The sequence below is a fragment of the Taudactylus pleione genome, unplaced genomic scaffold (assembly GCF_031769625.1).
Source record: "Taudactylus pleione unplaced genomic scaffold, aTauple2 ptg000203l, whole genome shotgun sequence".
In the NCBI taxonomy this organism is placed as follows: Eukaryota; Metazoa; Chordata; class Amphibia; order Anura; family Myobatrachidae; genus Taudactylus; species Taudactylus pleione.
This window is the reverse complement of record NW_028284605.1, coordinates 5,172,511-5,194,642: the sequence shown is the minus strand read 5'-3', so window position 1 is coordinate 5,194,642 and position 22,132 is coordinate 5,172,511. Positions and strand designations below refer to the sequence as shown.

Sequence of the window (22,132 nt, the reverse complement as noted above, 5' to 3'; positions counted from 1 at the left end):
CAGCCTGTACGGCTGACCGGCAGGCTGAGACTGATAAGCACATGTGTGTACTCACTGTAGATGGCAACCGAGTAGAGGCACTGTTAGACTCTGGTAGCTTGGTGACACTTATAAAAGCTGAGCTGGTGAACCCCTTGAGGCATACAGGGAAAACTGTTGGTGTGACCTGCATACATGGGGATACTCGATATTATGTTACGGCCGAGGTGAACATCGAGACACCATGTGGCTCTGCTATAGTTTCTGTGGGTTTGGTGCATGGTCTGGTGTACGATGCAATATTGGGGAGAGACTTTGCTCACTTCTGGAAGTTGTGGGAAAGCCGTTTTGTTCCAGAGGTGAACAACCCCGATCCATTTGAGAAGGTTGTCGATGTAGTGGAGGAGGGAGTTTCTTCTGAGTCAGAGTTATTCCCTTTTTCTACTATGGTTGGCGAACTAGAGAATGCGGAACGTGACGGTGCCCCGCCAACTGATGTGCCTCCCATTGAGGTGGGAAGTGTTGTTGGGCCAAGTGATCGTCTGCCTGATTTAGAGGTCAGAAGAGAGGTCTTTGCCGTGGAGCAGTTGAATGACCCTACTTTGGTAAAAGCCAGGGAGAATGTAAAAGTAGTTGATGGTAAACCCGTAGACCCCGATAATACTTTGTCCTATCCCCACATGGCAATGTGTCAGGATTTGTTATATCAGGTGACTAAGAAGGGGTAAGATATTGTGGAACAACTAATAGTTCCCAAAGCCTACAGGAGAACAGTGTTGGATCTGGCCCATGGTCATATAACGGCAGGCCATCTAGGGGTAGAGAAAACCACTGAGCGAATAATGCAGAGGTTTTTCTGGCCCGGGCTTCATAAAGAGGTGTCTGACTTTTGCGCATCCTGCCCTGAGTGTCAGTATCATGCTCCCAGGCCACATTTTAAGGGTCCACTAGTCCCATTGCCTATTATAGAGGTGCCGTTTGAAAGAATAGCGATGGATTTGGTTGGACCCTTAATGAAGTCTGCCAGGGGACACCAGTATATTCTGGTCATAATGGATTACGCTACCAGGTACCCGGAAGCGATCCCGTTGCGCAATAAGTCAACCAAGACCATTGCCAGAGAGCTAGTTCATGTCTTTAGCAGGCTGGGTATACCCAAGGAGATACTAACTGACCAGGGTACACCGTTTATGTCAAAAGTCATGAAAGAGTTATGTCGCCTGTTCAAAATTGAACAGTTAAGAACTTCGGTTTATCACCCCCAAACCGATGGGCTGGTCGAGAGGTTTAACAAGACGTTAAAACACATGCTTAGGAAAGTGGTCGACAAGGATGGTAGGGATTGGGATTACTTATTGCCGTATTTATTGTTGGCCATAAGAGAAGTTCCCCAGTCCTCCACCGGGTTTTCACCCTTCGACTTGTTGTATGGGAGACACCCAAGGGGGTAACTAGACATTGCCAAAGAGACATGGGAGGGGCAGTCTAGTCCTTACAAAACCGTGATTGAGTATGTTTCTCAAATGCAGGAGAGAATTGCTGCGGTAGTGCCGATAGTGAGAGAGCACCTGGAACAGGCTCAACAGGCACGGCAGAGGGTATACAACCGCAATGCTCGGTTAGCAGCTTTGCTCCTGGGGACAGAGTGTTAGTATTGGTTCCCACTGTGGAAAATAAACTTTTGGCTAAATGGCAAGGGCCCTTTGAAATCTTAGAAAGAGTGGGGCAGGTCAATTACAAAGTTTACCAGCCGGGGAAAAGAAAGCCGGAACAGATATACCATATAAATCTGTTAAAGCCCTGGAAAGATAGAACGGCACTGTCGGCCGTCCGAGCCCCTCCAGTAAATCCAGGGCCCTTAGTTCCCAAAGTGACAGTGGCAAAAACCCTGTCGGCAATTCAACAATAAGAGGTCAAGGAGTTTCTGATCAGAAATAGGGTGCTGTTCTCTGACGTACCTGGGAAAACCTCGGTCATTAAACATGACATCATCACTGACCCAGGGGTTAAAGTTAATCTAAAGCCCTATAGGTTGCCAGAAGCACAAAGAGAATCGGTGTCGAAAGAAATTAAAAATATGCTAGAGTTAGGGGTTATTGAAGAATCACATACTGAATGGTCAAGTCCCATTGTGTTGATTCCAAAGCCCGACGGGAGTGTGCGTTTCTGCAATGACTTCCGAAAGTTGAACAGTGTTTCAAAATTCGATGCCTACCCGATGCCAAGAGTGGATGAATTGATTGAGAGACTAGGGACGGCAAGGTATTTAACCACTCTTGACCTAACCAAAGGGTATTGGCAAGTACCGTTAACCGAGAGCGCCAAACAAAAGACAGCTTTTTCAGCGCCAGAGGGCTTGTTTCAGTACAAGATGTTGCCCTTCGGGCTACATGGGGCACCTGCTACCTTCCAAAGAATGATGGACAGGAAACTAAGGCCCCATAGACGGTATGCGGCTGCTTATCTGGATGACGTGGTCATTCATAGTACTGAATGGCAGTCTCACTTACCCAGGGTACAAGCAGTGTTGGACTCCATCTATAAGGCAGGTTTGACAGCCAACCCAAAAAAGTGTTGTCTAGGCATGGAGGAAGTAAAATAGCTGGGATACACCATTGGCAGAGGCCTGATAAAGCCTCAGCTCAATAAAGTTGATGCCATACAAAACTGGCCACGGCCTCTGAATAAGAAGCAGGTGAGAGCCTTCTTGGGAATTACGGGGTACTACAGGAGGTTTATACCCAACTTTGCCACCATGGCAGTCCCACTGACTGACCTGACCAAAGGCAAACAAAAAGTCATGGTAGAATGGAGTCCTGAGGCGGAGAAAGCTTTTCAGGAGTTGAAAGTAGCGTTGTGTTCCCAATCAGTCATGATGACTCCTAATTTTGACAGGGAATTCATAGTACAAACCGATGCATCAGAAGTAGGTATAGGAGCGGTCCTGTCCCAGAACAAGGAGGGTGAGGAACACCCTATTTTCTATCTAAGCAGAAAGTTGAATGTACATGAGAGAAACTATGCCACAGTGGAGAAGGAGGCGTTGGCCATAAAGTGGGCGTTAGAGGCTCTCAGGTACTACTTGGTTGGAAGAAAGTTCAAATTGATCACTGACCATGCCCCTTTGAAGTGGATGTCCGAAAATAAAGACAGTAATGCGAGAATTACGAGATGGTTCTTGGCGTTACAAACTTTTAAATTTTCAGTGGAACACAGGCCAGGAAGCCAGCTAGCCAATGCTGACGCGTTGTCACGCGTTCATTGTTTGGGGGCTTCAGTTGTTCCGCCCCACAGGTCAAAACAAAGGGGGGGGATATGTGATAGGATCATTGGTAAAGTGGTCTGTGGCAGGTACATTTGTCCCAGATTCCTGTCTTATGTGTTTTAAACCTCCAGGAGAAAGTCTGCAGTGTAGCAGGCTTGAGTCTCGGCTTTTTGAAAAGCCGGTTTGGGACCTGGGGGTTGTGGGTGAGAGGGAGGGCTCCACCCACGGCCACTCCAGGTTTTGGTTCTCTTAGCCTGGTAACAGGCTTGTTAAGGTTTCCACCTGAGAGTGGCCAATATAAGCCTAGTGTGTTGAGGGCTGATTGTCTCACCTGGGAGAGCAGACAGGGAGTTTGATCAGAGACACTTGAAAACCTAACTGTAAGTGTTGTGCTGTGCTTTTGTTGCTGGTGAGGGCATTAGGCCCTGCCAGGTTCTGGTAGTGAGGGAACTACCTGTGAAGTTACTGCCCCGACAGGGCTAGGATTTATGTTTATGTTTTCTTTATGTTGTTTCTGTCATTGTACAATAAAGACTGGCGCCGACCAGCTTGTACTTGCAGTCTGGCGTACTGTTTTCCAGCTGCTGTGTGTGAAAGGAAGGAGTCCTCTACCCAGGAGAGGGACCCCCTAACCTAACTGTGTCACAGCCCCCAAAATGAAATACATTTTTTGGGGTTTCCTGAGGACTTTTTTTAAAAAAATTTTTGACACATTACTTTTAGGGGACACTCCCAGGGCTGCAGGCTATTTTTTTTTTTTAAGCCAGCACCCCTAAATCCCAATTCTGCACTTTTTTTCGCCATGTATTACATGGAGAAAAATGACTCCTGTTTTTTAACAAAGACTTTTCGCACTGGCGAAAAGTCTTTAAAATTGAATATGGGGATAATTGAAATTGGCGAAAGAAATGTCATCGGCGATAAATTATCGCTGATAACGGACTTTTCGCCCCATATTGAATATGGCCCTAAAAATCACAGCCATTAACCTGTATCAAAAGGGATTCTGATAAAACGCAAAAAAGCAGTTCTACCAAAAAGCAGCATCCTGTCAGGACAAGCTGTAAAGCTCATTATTGTTTCTTGTACTACCAAAAGGGCATTTTTTCTCTTTGAAGACTCTGAGATCAACTAGTGAGACAGAAGAAAAAGCTGTAGAGGGCACCTCAACAGGTTCCATTAGACACAGCAGGGAAATTGGACAAGGTTAGAGACTGCACCAGCGGCCAACACTGTCCTATGTTCCTGAAAAGACTTAGGTAGGATCTAGGATTTCTTAAGGGGTATTTAGAAGAAAGTAATGCAGAAAACACAGGACGTTACAGACAGAGCTCAATGACAACTTAAAGGCAGTTTTGAATCAGGCTTACCCCCACAAAGAAAAAGGTTTTAGAATTTATACTTCTCTAAACTTAGGTCTTCAGAGCATGGAGAGAGTACATACACCAAGAGCTAGAGGTGACAGCTGCTGTTAATATCAGAGTGCCATGCTCTATATTAACAGCATGGAGCACCACTTTTTGGAATAACCGCAGTTGGCAGGGGCACATAACATAGTAATTCCCATACTTTCCCCTGTGGTCATGAAGGGAGGTAAGGAAACAGAGTAGTCCCTACCCTGTCATGCTTGGTGTCAGGAAAAGAGCCTATAGCAGTGTTCTATTAGTACCCACACCCTAACATGAATGTATATAAATGACCTACAAAAGGTTTGTATGAGAGCCCGGTCTGTCTGAACCCTAGGAATGATCATGTATTTTATAATACTATGCAACATGCAAACAAACATGTATACCATACATGCAGCTCACTAAAGTATGCCTGATAAGAAATATAAAAATAGGCCAAATGTAAGTATCGTGAGGTTGTCAGGGAAGCATTCTAGGAAGGTATAATGAAATGTCTATGAAATGTCTTGCAGATCAGAGTTTGTTCTGGCTTGTCAGCTTTATTTCAGTACGCCGGTTAACTCAGTCACAGATAATGCCAAGCAAATGACAGAAATGCAGGGGAAAAAACAACTCAGTACTCAATCACAATCCCAGAAACCTAAAATGACAGCAAAATACTACAGAAGTGCCTTTGTTTATCCCATCTGGAACTCTGAGAAGTGATTGTGAACATGAAGCACTTTTAATCTTAGTAAATTAGTACTTTCAACATAGTAACCACCAAAACAATATGCTTAAATAATAAAGTACAAGTTGAAAATACTGGCTTTATAGGATATTGAATATACATAACTTGACACTTCCAGGTTTATGAGAGTTCAAACTATGTGTATACGTCAGTTTTTATACTGCAACATCTGAGTATTAATTACAGATCAGAAAATAAAAATTCTAATAAAAAAAGATGCAAGCAGCTTAGGTTTGTAAATCTCAGTATTTTCTGACAGCCCTCATCACATAAAAGGTATCGTGTGTACTCATGTTCTGTGGTAACATATTACTGCCATACAAATTTCCATTGTGAACATTTGCTGGTAACCAGAGTCCTGCAGTGACAATGGCATGGAATCTCTCTCTATTGTCATTTATGTGTTTAAGGTGCCAGGGATACTCTGTAGCACCAGACAGTAAGGAGAACAGAGACATACAAAGTAGATATAAAGAAAAAAAAAAGGGATAAATGTACGAAAACTTTAAACTGTTAGGAGTGTTTGACAGTAACCTGCTTTATGAGGGGGAAAAAATAGTTACACCCCTACATAATTATTAAATGGTCATTAGAATTTCTGATTTGGTGCCAAAATTCTAGACATCTCTAATGATTTATGCACTGGCAAGTCACAATCAAAATTTCGGTTTACAATTTATTTTTGGGAATTTTTGGTTTACATTTATTTTTTGAATTTGCACCATGCTCTGCTAAATTGATGGAAAAATGTTACACCTTCAATCAAGTGACCATTTTCTTGCACCATACCAGGGAGACCAATGGACAGTTTGCAGTACATTACCATCAGTTTAGTTGTCTGGAAATTTCTATTACGCTGGAGTCATAAAAGACATCATTTCAGTTTGGATTAATAAAGTAATGTTTGCTTTTTATTTGAATTACCTTACTGTTGGCTTCAAGTAGATGTTAAAATGAATTATGCTACACCACATAAGAAATATATATATATATATAATGAAAAATTAGACTGCAGTATATAACAGTTATGCAGGGAGCATCCTGGTAATCTAAGATACCGATTATGAGGACCCATTTATTTAGGTCATAACTCTAGGCTAAAAATCAGTTATCTAGACAAAAACAAAGACAGACCCACATTATATAAATGTAGAATGTTACCATTTCCATAAACTTAAGTAGAGATTCCCTGTTGTTCTCCCACTCCTCAGCCAACGCAGAAGCAGGTGGGTACTTGCAGCAAGACAGCTCAAACGTCACTTCCAAGCAATTTCCCCATAGATAGTTGTAATCCTGCATCCCACCTACATAGGGCACAAATCAGACTTTCAGTACAAAATACCAACAAAACAAAAAAGATATTCATATCAGGATGAACAGTTAAGCAAGTAACATAACAGTTTAACATTATTCATTTACAAGTGAAATTATTGAGTATATTTGAAAGATCATAAGTCACCATTTTACTATAATGCCAAAAGTGCATAGGAAAATATAAATGGAATTACTGCACTAATTGGCCAGTATCTCAGAGCTTTCATTGTTCTAACATCTTTTCCATTAACCAAGTGTTTTGCATTATTAGACATAATATCTTAACTTGTATATACATTCACAATTATGGAGATAATTGTGTTATCTATAAAGGCATGAGTGAATTCATTAAATCAACAGGAGATTCAAGAATCTACATCGACCCCAAGTGTTGTCTTTTTCGCCATCGATGACATAAGGAAACTAAAAACTTTTTTGTTCATTTGCTTAAAGAACATAAAATGTACTCTAAAAACTGTATAACAAATCTGTAAACATATATATTTTAATTGACAATGACAAATTTGACACTGCATTTACAAGCACATAACCATTAATTAATGCATTACTTCCATACACCAGGACTAAGACAGGAAATAAAATAGGAAAACTGTACATCTAACTGGTCACCCAATATTTTGTTTCAGTAGAAGCCTCTTATGGCTTCAAAGGTCCGAGCATGAGATAATCTCCCCTGAGCATACTGCATTTGTGCCTTATTCCCAGCAACACTGTCACATGCCCTCCTCGGGATCGGTATGATCGGCACCAGTGAAGATCCCGACAGCAGCTAAGGAAAGTACTAACTAACCTAACCTCCCCACTCCCCCCCCCCCTAACCTTCCCTTAGGGGGTGCCTAACACTAACCTCCCCCCCCCCCCCCCCCCCCAAGTGCCTAACCCTAAGTTCCCCCCCGGTAGCCACTAACCTAACCCTCCCCCCCAGCGGCTGTCCGCGCCAGGCTTACCTTCGATCGGGATGTCGGACGTCAGGCTCCCGGCGAAGGTAAAATTACAGCCGTCAGGATGTCGACGCCTGTCAATAGACCCTTGCTGGGATTAGACAGTCGGGATGCAGACGGTCAGCATTTAGACCGTCGGCATCCCGACTGCATACCCCCTCCTCTACCAGCTTCAAATTTTCGTGAACCCTTAGTACCACACATGAGTAAAAGTCAATGCGATATGCTGCTTCCATGGTCTGGAGGAGACGTCACAGTGTTGTGCAGAGATCAGTACCCCAGGCAGTGCAGGAGACAACTATCAGACTTGCCTGGTAGATCTGCTTCTACAAGATACAGTTTTCATGCATTTCATAGTGCTAACAGACCTAGTTTTACACAGAATCCTTTACTGCTGGTAGAAGGGAAGACACAAATATACCAGTGAGTTAGAGAGAATTTTTTTTTTTTTTTTTTAAACTGAAAAAGTGAAAACCATAAAAAAAAATGTTTAATTCCAGTACACTAGAAACATAAATTTTTTTTTTTTTTTTTTTTAATGTTGATAATTAAAATAAGGTAAAGTAAGTGGTGGTGTGGCCAGCACAGCCGAGAGTAGCACACATGATTGCTAGCTCTATTATCACACTAGCTATCCTGTCTCAGTATTTGCAGTTGGTTTATTATCTCACTCAGTGGCTGGAACATTACTAACCACTCTGCATTTGTTTGCAGTCAGATCAATGGAGTCGTGGGACAGCCTTCAGGAGATCTGGGGCCTGGTCCGCCCGAGGGACTCATTTCCCGCATGCACTGCATGGTACCCCTATCCAGCTTGCTGGAGAAAAGCCACGGGCAATACATGAGCTTGATCTGCCATCCTGTTCATAGCAGACATATGCGCACACACCAGGTGTTGTAGGCGATCATGAGCACATGTGAAAAACAGGTCGCTGAGAAAATTGGGGAGTTGAAGTCTGACCTATAACTCCTGCCCCATGACATGTAAAATATGAGAGTGTGTGGGGGAGTAAGACATATACACTTGAGGATGTTCAATCCCAGATTAAAGAACAGGTCACTGGTTTGGAGGCTGAAATTGTCACAGTTAAGCAGAAGTTGTTGGATATTGAAAACTCTTCTACAAAACCATTATATTTATTCAGCCTGCTTGAGGTCTTCTTGGCACAGTGGTTTGTCAAGATATATGGCCTTGATCATTTGCTAAGCATTTTTGCTGTGGAACGGGCCCAATGCATCTCTACCCATCCTTTACCACCAGGGGCCACTCTACTGACCCTCATAGCGAAGCTACTTCATTACAGAGACAGATATGACATATTACAGCTTGTCTGCATAAAAGGTCCTCTAAACTACAAAGAGGATTTCGGTAATCCTAGATTTCAACTTAGATGTGCATAAAGCCAAGTCAAATCTGTCCCCATTAACTGGCTAATATTTTTGACAAAAAAAAAAAAAGCTCAGAAATTTTAATTTTTTATGATTGAATTAGGTCAATAACATCTATTTAAAAAAAAACTTATCCAACACGATTTTGAGGGTTATTAAACTGAAAATTGCCGGCAGCTGCTCCTCTCTGCAGCTACAGGGTGGGAGGTGCTACTGGGCTGCACGATCAGCTGTGATTGGCTGCACGGCAGACACTGGGGGAGGGTGCAAGAATGCAGAAGAATGCACTGGGCGTCTATGACTGGTGACCATGTCAAGGAAAGACCAGCCTGGCGTGGTCGCCTTTGATTCGACGATGCCAGGCATGTGGTTAAGAGGTTTTTGGGAGTGCTGCAGCTGCCCTATGCAATGATTTTTCCCTGAAGGTTATGGGTGCAGTTGCTTTACAATTTCAACTTCACACTGGTTGCAGTTGGCTATGAGCATAGCTCAGTAGGTACCTCACCTGGGCATCTTACCAACATTGAACCCACCAGCCTGCACATGTATTTTGACTCTCATATAGAAATGTGATTATTTTTCCTTTACTGTACAGAATGAGAATAGGAAAGGAGGGGTGATTTTGTTTTTTATAGTTTTGGGTTGAGGAATTGATTCTTTGGGGTTGAAGTATGCTAGTGTTGGAATACAGGATGGGTTCCATAGTTTGTTTGTTGTCCCTGTCACCTATTTTTTTTGTAGCCCCAGTCTTTGCTTCCTGGAACCTATATTTAGATACAATATATGGCTGCCCTGGTGGTGGCCTGGGTGGTAGCTGAGCCTTTTGGGTGCTTCCTGTTTCAGGATGCAAATAGGGTTTCGGTGCAACATTTAGTGGTTTTAATTGTTAGTTGTAGTAGGATTCCTTACCAGGACTTTCATTAGACCCAGACCATCAGTGGGATTGGCACTGGCACACTTTTGTTTATGCTACCATGCATCCCAACTGGCCAATCTGAGGGTGTAGATGTGGGACAGAGAGAATTGGGATATTGCTAGTCTTATGGTCAAACAAATTGGCAATGGTCACTCTTCCCTACATGCCTGGTTGGGTTTAGGCTTCACATCAGCGCCACACTGTCAAAACATGCAACCTCGCTAGCAAGATGCATCGGGACTCGGGCCTTGAGCATCTGTGGGAGTCCAATTGGTTGCCAGAAATAAAGGAAATCTGCCTGATACAACTGGGTTTTTTTTTTTGCTTAGCTAAATCCTCAATTCAGAGTCCTGAATGGGTAATTTAATTATTACTTGCAGATTAGCTATGCCTTGCAAACTCAATTTACAGGCTCATCTCCTGGACTGCAAGACTCCCCTGACTTTAGTTCCTCGGAAATTAGTCTCTTATTTACTCTTACCTTCTAAGCGAGTTTCATACGGATGCCTTGCCTCATCTCAAAAGTAGTTGGTGAAATGGGGCTACAACAGAATAAGGAATGAGGGGACTTTACCTTTTCGGCTTGATTCTAACAGATCAATTTTTATATCCTCACCCATGACCACACTTGTAAATTTGGAGGAAAGACTAAATTCAATTGTCCTAAGTGCCTTTGGAATTGGTGGCACATTTTGGTATCTTCTATGGTTCTGTCTTAGGGTTACAAGAGCAATCTCCGGGAAAGAGTTCTCTCTCCCATTACTAGCCCCGCGGTTGTGTCTTCTTGACATTTTGAATTAAGACCATCTAGACCGGTATACTAGTCAATTCGATTTTAACACTTCAATGTTGGCCAAACTGTGTGTAGTACAGCCTTGTATGGCACCATTTGGGCCATCTCTTTACTGACTGGGTGTTCCTGATCAAAGAAACGGAGTAATGAGAAGTTTATACTAGTAGGAATGCTATTCGTAAATGTGACCATGTTTGGACAAGAAAGTTGTAGGTACCCACATCAATGCCAATTGGCCTCAGTGGCTTGACTGCCAATGAGCTGCCAATGTTTAATTACACAATTCTGACTTTAAGTGTCTTAGCTATGCTATTGATCGTGATCTATCATTATAATGGTTTATAACACAATGCTTTAACCATGTACAAGACCATTTATCATGCTAAGGGGTCAGTCAAATTAACTGTGATGTACTCGCGGGGGAAAGTCATCGTGGCAACAGCCGCACTTTACGGCAGCCCTAACTCGCTCAAAAGAGCAGGCCGCCAGATGAGGTGCCATTGCTGGTGTTTTAACGACCATGGCAACGGCAACTCACACCCTTCGCGGCTAATTGGATTGACCCCTAAGATTTTTCTATATGTGACATCTAGCACATGTCTAATTGTTTATTCTTCTTTTGTTGATGTATAAAATCTGAAAAAAAATTCCTTCAAAATAAACTCAACCTAAAAAAAAAAAAAAAGAAAAACTTATTTCCAATGACAAAGACACTAGACAAATATATTTACTTAGACCTGCTTGTTGTAAAGGCTTACTACCAATTTTATACGAATATATTGCCTTGTAATGTGATGTGTTGCAGCTCATAAGAAACTCATTGCTTTATCTTGTTATCTTTAGTCTGACCATTTCAGCCATAGTTTTATATAATTAGGCAGAGTTGCTATATGTCTGCATTTCATTGCATAGCAAAAACAAATCTGCCTAAAGGTATATAAAGTATAAAGCTTGCGGCTAATTGTGCAACTGCATATTATACGCGTTAGATTATGTTATTAGTGGTACTAAAGGAATTATTGCTTCTTAATCCTTCTGGTCAGGACAGAATTGAACAAAATGATTCATCTACGTCTCAATTTCCAGATTACATAAAATACAGTAAAAAAAAAAAAAATGTGGTAAATGAGAGTTTGTGCTCTCTACTTGGTTATTGGTCTGTTGTCCTTTAGAGGATTAGTGAAGCGTTACAAGGAAATTATTACTAGCATTTATTTATAGGGCACCACAAAGTTCTGCTCGTCACACAGAGCCATGATACAAAACAGGGTAATCAGAGCATCAAAATAACATGGCGATCTGTATACATGTAGGCATGTCATTTCCAATGACACCGAGACACACACCAAGCATAATTATATGCATATACCAATCGGCTTAATTATGTGAGCGTGGGGATAAAACAAGGAGGAGGGTGACCTGAACGTGAGAGCTTACATTCTGGGGTGAGGGGAAGCAGTGGAGTTATTGGAAAGATTTAAGTGGGTTGGAGGGAAGGTATCAGGCAGAGGTCTGGTAGGCTAAAGCGAACCACTGAGTTTTGAGGGAGCGTTTGAAGCAATGGAAGCTGGGGGAGAGTCAGCTATACATGTTTCCCTGCTTGTACTCTGGGCCCAAAGAATAGTTTATTTAAATATAGAAACAAATAATACTAATAAAAAAAATAACGCCACAATCAAAACACATACCATCAGCAAGCAGTTTTCCCCATGTTCCATCTTATATAGGTGACCACCTAATCCTACGTTACCTCTCACCTCACGAGTGAGAAGTACAAGTGCAATAATATCTGCTGATAAGTGAATACTCAGCAACGCCCACTACAGTGTAAGCTCAGAACTTCTGTAACCATGCCCGGGGGACACTGTGTCCCGGATTCCTATATATACTAGTGGATCAGCTACTACATTAATCATTTGGGACGTTTATATTGGCCTGATTATTATTTTCCAGAAAAGAAACACTAAAACGGCAGGAAGAGAAAGCCAAAAGAGAGTTTTTTATTAAGGCTAAAAAAGAAATGAAAAAACAAGAACAATAGTGTTTGTTCTCTGCTCTGAAAACAAAAAAGTTTTGTTGAAAACTGAAAAAAATAATAGTTGCATAGTGAAGTAAAATTGAAGTTCCCTTGTCCAGACTGATCTGTGTTTGAGTAGTAAAACAGAATAACATGAGACTAATAATTTTGGCAGTAGAGTGGTACCAAGCTAGGGAAATGTGAAGAGTACTAAACCAATATTGGGCAAAAAGGGGTGAGGATTAGCAGCATTGTGCATTAGTTACTGGAGAATACATGACCGTGAAATTATGTGTTGCGTATTTAATTACACTAATTTTATATACGCTATAAATATACTCTATTAAGTAATCAATGAATTACTTGCTGGCAGAGGCGATCACTTTTGGAACAATTGAATTATTCTTCTATCATTTAAGGCCTATTTCCGTTGAAAGAAGAGCATGGCAAAATAATATAGGCTCATTCCATGTCAAGTGGACCAATTTTGAAGATCGTCCCTACCTGCTGATTGTGCTCAGTGGAGTCAGTGACATTTGCATTCAGCAGCATTTTCCGTATTTTGGAATATTTGCATACCATGGGAATGGGACCCAAATCTTAACACAGAATGCTTTTTTGTTTCATATACACCTCATACACATAGCCTGAAGGTAATGTTATACAATATTTTTAAGAAATTTGTGCATCAAAGTTTATGTGCATACACAAAATTTATTTATGTTTCGTACACTATCCACCCAGCCTGAAGATGATTTTATACAATATTTTAAAAATTTATGTGCATTAAACAAAGTTTTTTTTTTTTACATTGAACCATCAGAAAGCAAAAAGGTGTCAATATCTTCGTCACGCTCAAAAAATTCTGCATTTCGGAATATTTGGATATGGGAGACCCAACCTGTATTGCATATTGTGAACTAAATTCTTCTCAAAGTTAGTCTGACATATATGCCAACTTTCATGTAAAATGTTATCAAAATTGGAGATGGTCAGGTGGGGACCCTTGTTCCACTGACATGGAATGACCTTATATTACTGCATGTGGACGCCGTAGCCATGACTAAACTGCAATAATGCCCAATGTTGTCGTCACCCACTACACTATGATAATTACCAGATACCACAAGCAGCCATCACACATTACACTTCAATATAATGAACCCATTCTGCTGTCATAGTTTACATATATTCTTCTATTATCTAATCAAGCAAAACAACCACTTGAACCTTAATGAAATCAGCAATTGTAGATATAGGGCCCGATTCAGAGGTGCTCGCTATTTGAGAGCACTCGCTCTGAATCACGGTGGATTTAAAAAAAATTAAAAATCCGCCTCCAGGCCGCTCACTGTGAGTGACCACCCAAGCTTTTGCGAGCGGGCTTGCGACGAGACCCTTGTGGTCGGGTCTCTGTTCCCGCAAGCCCGAGTGAACATGAATGATGTCAGTAGGGCAGCCCACAAACGGCAGTCCTCCCTTCGGGAACGCCTCCGTTTGTTCAGCCTCCCCGCCTACAAAAAGGGGCGAGCTGTCAATCAACATCGACAGCCGCCCGTTTTTTTTTTGCGAGCCCTGGAGCAAGTGATTTCTCACTCGCTATGGGGCTTGCGCACGCTGCGCATTCGCATTGGCCCACCATCGACCCGCTTGCAAGCGCAATGCGCTTGCATGCGGGTCTGAATCAGGCCCATAGTCCCCATAAGATCCAAAATGTAGTATTAATAGAATGTATGTAAAATATACAAATGCCATTTATGAAGCAGTGGGATAGTAGTAAAATAGAAGAGTCAGAGGTTTGACTCCACAGGTCTGGTGGACAGTAATGCACAGGTTATCATTCTGAATGTGTTACTAATGTATAGCGTCATTAAAGCCATTGTTTATTTAATCTATGATTGGTGTGGTTAGGATTCGCTCTTTACTGCTGACTCACAAGGTACTTATAGGCCATCAATATAGAGCAGGTCCATTTGTTGTTTACTATAGAAGTGTATTACACATTCCCTCTGGTCACTGAAGTTTAAGTATATTGAGAAGCACTATACTTTATTGTATACTTCTTTATAGCGTCTGAATCCTCTGTACTGCCATATTTACAGTTGGCTATTGCCTACAAGCCTCGTGGATAAAAAAATAGAAATATATTCACTTTCAACAGGTGCCTTGGGAATTCCCCCCTACTCCCAAAAAGACGGAGACTATCTGCCAATCTAAAGACCACCACAACAGTGAATGGGAGTCTCCGTTTACCAGAATATTCCTCCTCACACACAAATCCTTGTTCTCTTCAGAGTCATGAAAAAAAATGTATTCTCCATTGGTGGGAGTGGGAATTAAAATACATCATCTATTAGTCTGAAATATTCATTATAGGACACTTCATTTTATTTACAATTCCTCCAAATACACCACTTATCTGGTCTAATAAATTCCAGAGAGTTTCTAGACAACTTGTGCCTTTCAAACTACATAACCCTCAGCAATTCTCAAGGGGACTTTTTTTTATATATATCTGTACACTTACCAGAGACTTGTCTATCTTAGAATATTACAAATCTCAAAAGAAAGTGGGAGTACCTGAATATAACGCGGAAGACTGAATCTACATCCTATTACCTAACAAACCCATCAATTCTCCCAATCATCCTACATGTGCAATACAGCATAATACCAAGAGCCTCGATGGAATACATTATTAGCTTAATGAATTATGCGGTTTATAACTTGCACATTGTTTGGAGTAATGGATACATGTATTGGTACAGGATTGCCAGGAAGCCCTTTATGCCGGAACATTTCCAAGTTGCTCATCTTTCCTTTGTTTTCCTTGATACAGTATACATTACAATTTGAGAGTTGTCAGGTAATATATACAGGATGTCTCTCTCTGTTTTACTGAAAAAATTTAATTAGACGTAAAAGTGCTGGGAAGGAGCTGTTTAATTGTTTTTCCCACGCCCTACACTTAGTCGGGAGATGCCAGTTAGCGCTCCTTAAGCCCGGTGTTTAGGCGCGTGAACCGTGATTTTATGACTTAAGTGCCGGCCGCGATGTTGACAAACAGTATCACAGCCAACACTTTAGTCACATTTCTGCTTGCACCCTCAGGAGGCTGCGAGAAGAAATCCTTTAGTTGTACTGACAGCGCAGTGAATTGAATAGCTCCGGGAACGCATTCAGTGAAAACAAACCCTGGTATAAAGGAAGCTACATTTAAAAAGTAGCTGTATTATAGTTGCTCCACTGTTTTTTTTTTAGAAGAAACCCTCAACATTATTTCAGTGCCCGATAAAGAGTAACCGTACCGCGCACTGTGCTTTGTACAGTACACAGATGTTCAGTATCTAGACAGCATTGTATTGTTATAGCATCACACAACTGCACAAATGAAAAAAAGGGCATAGTAAACATTTTAATATTAATGGAGGGACAAATATCCATCTGTGTTACTGGGACACTGATTCACTGTGACAATGCCTATGACAACAAGTGATGGCTTAGTCCTCAATCAGTCTTGTATTGTAAACTGAATACTGGGGGCGACAAACATGCCACAGCAAATGGAAAATAGTGTTTTCTCTTCAGAAATTAATGTCTGCATTGTTCTGCAAAACAAAGACAAGGGTAACCAAAGTGTACACTTTATGTGATCATTATCCAGGGCAGGGCTGGTCTGCAAGCACAACATTAGCTGGGAAATGAGGTAAGGTTACAGAACAAGAAATGCATGGGACAATTAGAGGATAAAAAGGCAAAGATAAATACTATAACAGTAAGGTAGCCAGCTTTAGGCCTAATATTTAATTACATTTTTGAAAACTTGTTCTGTCCTTGTAATAGTAGCTGTACAGGAAAAGCTGCATTTACCATGCAGGCTACAAACATGCAGGTATTTTCTGTGCCTGCATATGTCAGTCCAGGATACGCAGCAAATAATTAGGGTAAATGCCAGGTCATGCAGTCGTCAATACACAATATGAACACTGTCTCATGTGACAGGATCTTTTATGTGTAGGCTAATACAACAAAAGGTCCAACAGCTAAAACGTCTCTCGTTCCCCTAAGGTCTAAGGACAATGTGACATGGTTTGCAATTCTTGTGCCATATTCAGATGCCAGTATACTGGGCTCCATTAGGTGCGTTTTAAGGTTATTGGAATATTGGCAGAATGAATGATGCTGCATACAAATCCACAACGTGTGTGGTGTGTCAGACACAATCTTCTACAGCAGTGTTTCGCAATACAGTATTCAGGAACCCTCAACCACTCCCTGGCGTGGTCGCATCGTTCGGACCTCCTGGCCCCTCTGCACCCTCCCGTAGTGTCTGCCGTACTGCAGAGCTGATTGGTCAGCACGACAGGACCCCCAATCCGGGGGGTGCAGAGAGGAACAGCCACTGGGGAAATGTAAATTAACACCCCTCTGCCCCCCAGTGTGTACCTGGCGGCTGCTCAGAGGGGCAGCTGCTAGGGAAATCAAAGTCACAATGGTCGTGATGTTCCAAACACAGATAGTCTGATATATTAAAAAATATGAGATATGGTAAGAACTTACCCTTGTTATCTCTATTTCTACGAAGTCCATAGGGTTCCACAGGATACCTTGGGGTATAGGTGTGACGTCAGTCGCAGGGCACCAAAGAGTTAAGCTTTCAGCCTCCCAGGATGCACTAGGTCCCCCTCCTATACCCCGCCCCCGGGCCAAGGCACCTCAGTTAGTTACCAAGCCATAGGCCGGAGGAGGAGAAGGAAGAGAGAGAACAAAGATCTGGACACATACAAGAATCACATTCTCACCAGAGGGAGACGGAAAACCGGTGACCAGAGCAAAGCCCATCTGCAGCACAGGTGCGACAGGGCGGGAGTCCTGTGGAACCCTATGGACTTCGTAGAAATAGAGATAACAAGGGTAAGTTCTTACCATATCTCATATTTTCTACTTCAGGGTCCATAGGGTATCCACAGGATACCTTGGGGATGTCCCAAAGCAGTATCCTTTAAGGGTGGGGACGCTCCTGTGCAGAAAGGAGAATCCGCCGCCCGAAGGAAGCATCCTGAGAGGCGAAGGTGTCAAACCTGTAATACCTCACGAAGGTATGGACAGAAGACCACGTAGCAGCCTTGCAGATCTGAACTGCCGAGGCACCACGTCGAGCTGCCCACGAAGGACCCACAGACCTAGTGGAATGAGCCTTCAGAGAAGGAGGGACCGGTAGGCCTTCATGAAGATAAGCTTCAGAAATAGCCATACGGATCCAGGCTGCCAAAGTTTGCTTTGAAGCAGGCCAACCCTTTTTACGGAAGCCATAGAGGACAAACAAAGCGTCCGACTTCCTAAACGAAGAAGTGCGGTCAACATAAGTCCTTAAGGCCCGCACAACATCCAAAGAGGCCTCACCCACGGAAAGACCCGGTGAGTTAAAGGCCGGAACAACTATTTCCTCGTTAACATGAAACTGGGAAACAACTTTGGGAAGAAACTCAGGCCGAGTGCGGAGCACTGCCCTGTTCCCATAAAAAACCAAGAAAGGGGGTCTACAAGAAAGAGCCCCTAACTCAGAAACACGTCTGGCCGAAGCAATGGCCAGAAGGAAAACAGTCTTAGCTGTTAGCCATTTAAGATCCACTGAGCCCAGTGGTTCAAACGGCGGTCCTTGGAGAGCCCTCAGGACCACAGCCAAATCCCAAGGCGCCACAGGTGGAACAAAGGGCGGCTGAATGCGGAGAACACCCTGCATAAAGGTGCGCACATCCGGGATTGTAGCAATCCTACGGTGAAACCAGACAGATAGGGCCGAAACCTGTACCTTCAAAGAAGCAAGGCGAAGCCCATGATCTAGTCCCGCTTGCAGGAAGGCGAGAATCCGAGACAGACGAAACTCCCGCGGTGCATAACCTCTCGGTCGACACCACTGGAAGAACGTATGCCACACGCGATGGTATATCCTCGCGGAAGACGGTTTCCGAGCTCGTAACATGGTACGCACCACAGAGCTGGAAAACCCCCGGGACCTCAGCATGGCCGTCTCAACAGCCACGCCGTCAAAGACAGCCGAGTCAGGTCCGGGTGAAGGCAAGGACCCTGAGACAGAAGGTCCGGTCGTAGCGGCAACCGCAGAGTAATGTCCACGGACAGACCCTGAAGGTCTGAGAACCAGTGCCGTCTGGGCCACGCGGGAGCTATCAACAGGAGCGTCCCTCCTTCCTGTTTGAATTTCCGGATTACCCGTGGAAGAAGGGAGACCGGAGGGAACAGGTATGCGAACCGGAACGTCCACCGGACGGACAGAGCATCCACCAGAGACGCCCCTTCGTCTCTTGTGCGAGACCCGTACACCGGCAACTTGTTGTTGTGCCGGGACGCCATGAGGTCGATTTCTGGAAGACCCCACCTGTCCACCAGTAGTTGAAAAACGTCCGGGTGCAGGGACCATTCCCCCGGATGAACGTCCTGGCGACTTAGAAAGTCCGCCTCCCAATTTAGCACTCCCGGGATGAAGACCGCTGATATGGCCGGAAGATTGCGCTCCGTCCAAACCAGGATCCGAGAGACCTCTACGAGAGCCGCCCGACTGCGAGTTCCTCCTTGCCTGTTTATGTAGGCCACGGTGGTAGCGTTGTCCGACTGGACCTGCACCGGGCGACCCTGGAGAAACCGCTGTGCCTGCTGGAGAGCATTGAAGACCGCACGGAGTTCCAAGATATTTATTGGAAGCTCCGCTTCTGTCGGCGTCCACCTGCCCTGGAACAAGTGTGGACCCGAAACTGCTCCCCAGCCCCGAAGACTGGCGTCCGTTGTCAACAGGACCCAATTTGGAACCCAGAACGGACGTCCCTTGTTGAGGTGGGTCGTCTGTAACCACCACGCAAGGGACAGGCGAACCTCCTGGGTGAGCACAATCGTCTGGGACTTCAAAGACTGAGTCAGCCCGTTCCACTTGGACAGGATCAGGTGCTGCAGAGGTCTGGAGTGAAACTGGGCGTATTCCACCATGTCGAACACCGACACCATGGAGCCCAGTAACCTCATCGCCGAGTGTAAGGACACCCGGCGGTTGTGCAGGCAACTGCGCACCCTTGACTGTAAAGCAGAGATCTTGTCCTCCGTCATGAAGATCCTTTGCTGTCCCGAGTCCAATAAGGCTCCAAGATGCAGAATCCTCCGAGACGGGATTAGAGTGGACTTCTGCCAGTTGATTAGCCAGCCGTGCCGTTGCAGCAGTGCAATGGTCAGGTCCAAGTGGCGTAACAGGAGCTCTGGAGATCCTGCCACCAATAACAGGTCGTCCAAATACGGCAACATGCGGACTCCCTGCAGCCGCAGAGAAGCCGCCATGACCGCCATCACCTTGGTGAAAACACGTGGTGCTGTTGCCAGGCCAAAAGGTAACGCCCGAAAATTGGAAGTGGTCGCTGCGGATTGCAAACCTGAGGAACTGTTGATGGCGCCAAAGAATAGGGACATGCAGGTAAGCGTCCTGTATGTCCAATGACACCATGTAGTCCCCAGGTTCCAGCGCCAGAATGATGGACCGTAGGGTCTCCATCCGAAACTTCGGGACCCGCAAAGACTTGTTGAGTGCTTTGAGGTTGAGAATCGGACGATATGACCCATTGGGTTTCTGTACCAAAAATAGATTTGAATAGAAACCCTGGCCCCTCTGGGAGAATGGAACCGCCACTATAACTCCAGCCTGGAGCATAGTGTGCAATACCTTCCGCAGCTCCGTAGCCTTGTTCCGGTCTGATGGGAGACCCGTGGTGAAGAAGCGAGCCGGGGGTCTGTGCCGGAAGGAGAGGGCGTATCCGTGGGAAACCACCTCCAGAACCCAAGTGTCTGTCGTAGTGGTCGACCAACACTGGGCGAACTGTAGCAGGCGGCCTCCCACCCTGGGATCCCCCAAAGGGAGGCCCGGACCGTCAGGCCGCAGGCTTATCATCTGGCTTGGGGGCCGGACGTCTGGTACTCCATGCCTGCTTCCGGGGCTTGACCGATTTCTTAGGGCCAGCCTGTCGAGGAAACGACTGTGGTTTGGGCCTGCCCTGGGCCCTAGATGACCGAAAGGACGATGGTCCCGAACCAGAAGGAGCAGCGGCCGACGGGAGACAAGCAGATTTGGCTGCCGCCAGCGTGGCCACAATCTTATCCAGATCCGGACCGAAGAGAACTTCTCCGGTAAACGGCAACGCCTCCAGACCTTTCTTGGAATCTGCGTCCGCCTTCCAGGATCGCAGCCACAAGGTGCGACGAGCAGCTACCGCTGCTGAAGAAATTCTAGACACCAGAGTACTAATGTCTAGAGCCGCCTCGTTGATGTAGGTGGCCGAATCACGGAGATTGCCAATCAACTCCGCCTGATCGGCCGGACAGTCGGATTCAAAAGAAGCCTCTAATGAATCCGCCCAGCGCTCCATCGCTCTGGCAACCCAGCAAATGGCCATAGCCGGCCGTGCTGCCCCCCCTGCAAGGGAATAAGCGGACTTCAGGCAGATTTCTACCTTGCGGTCCGTAGCATCCTTAAGGGAGGACATGGATGGCATCGGCAATGTGGCACTACGGACAAGACGGGTCACGTGAGAATCCACCTGTGGAGGGGATTCCCACTTAGCAAAATAATTATCCGCGAACGGATAAGCCACCGCCAGGCGTCTCTGCGGCTGGTATCTTTTGCCAGGTTGTTTCCACGCCTCCTCTAAATGGTCCACCAACTGACCCGAAAGAGGAAAGACTGTGGCATCGCCCTTCACATCTTTGAAAAAGGCATACTTAGATTTAGCCGCTGGGGGAACTTCGTCCTCAATCACCAAGGCTGTGCGGACCGCCCGAATAAGTCCAGGAATATATACTTTGGACTTAGCATCAGCGTCCTTAGTATGGAGAGGTTCCTGATCGTAAGGATCAAGAATCTCCCCATCATCAGACGTCCCTTCGTCATCCTCATAAGGAGCGGACAGAGACGCCACCGGCCTTTTATGAGGCCGCATCACAGACTCCCCTTGCAACACATCCGACAAGTGCTGTACAGAACTCGTCAGGGAGTTAACCCACGCTGGCTCCTGAGAACCCGGGAGCGGGGAAATAGGGAGACTGTGGGGTACCACCAATTGTCGTGGGAACCCCTGCATGGGTGACGACACCACAGACTGCTGGGACAACCCCATCGGAGTAAACGCGGGCTGCGGAGCTAACTGGCCCACTAAAGCTGTTAACGCCTGAGCGAAACAAGCCCAGGGCGGCTCCTGTACCGGTGCTGTAACCGTAATAGGCCGCGCCATGGACAAACACTGCCGGCAAAGGCCCTCCGCGCTACCCTCCCCCTCCGCTAACGGTACTTTGCACGTGGTACACTGTA

The 22,132-nt window shown here is 44.8% G+C and overlaps 1 protein-coding gene across 1 annotated transcript in view; it reads right to left on the bottom strand.

The window, feature by feature from the left end:
- Positions 1–22,132, bottom strand: part of CPD (carboxypeptidase D) — a 97,267-nt gene that overhangs the window by 46,984 nt on the left and 28,151 nt on the right. Inside the window, exon 3 of the mRNA XM_088477776.1 lies at positions 6,545–6,687. Within this exon, the coding sequence (XP_088333902.1) occupies positions 6,545–6,687 (143 nt within the window). The remainder of the gene's footprint in view (positions 1–6,544; positions 6,688–22,132) is intronic.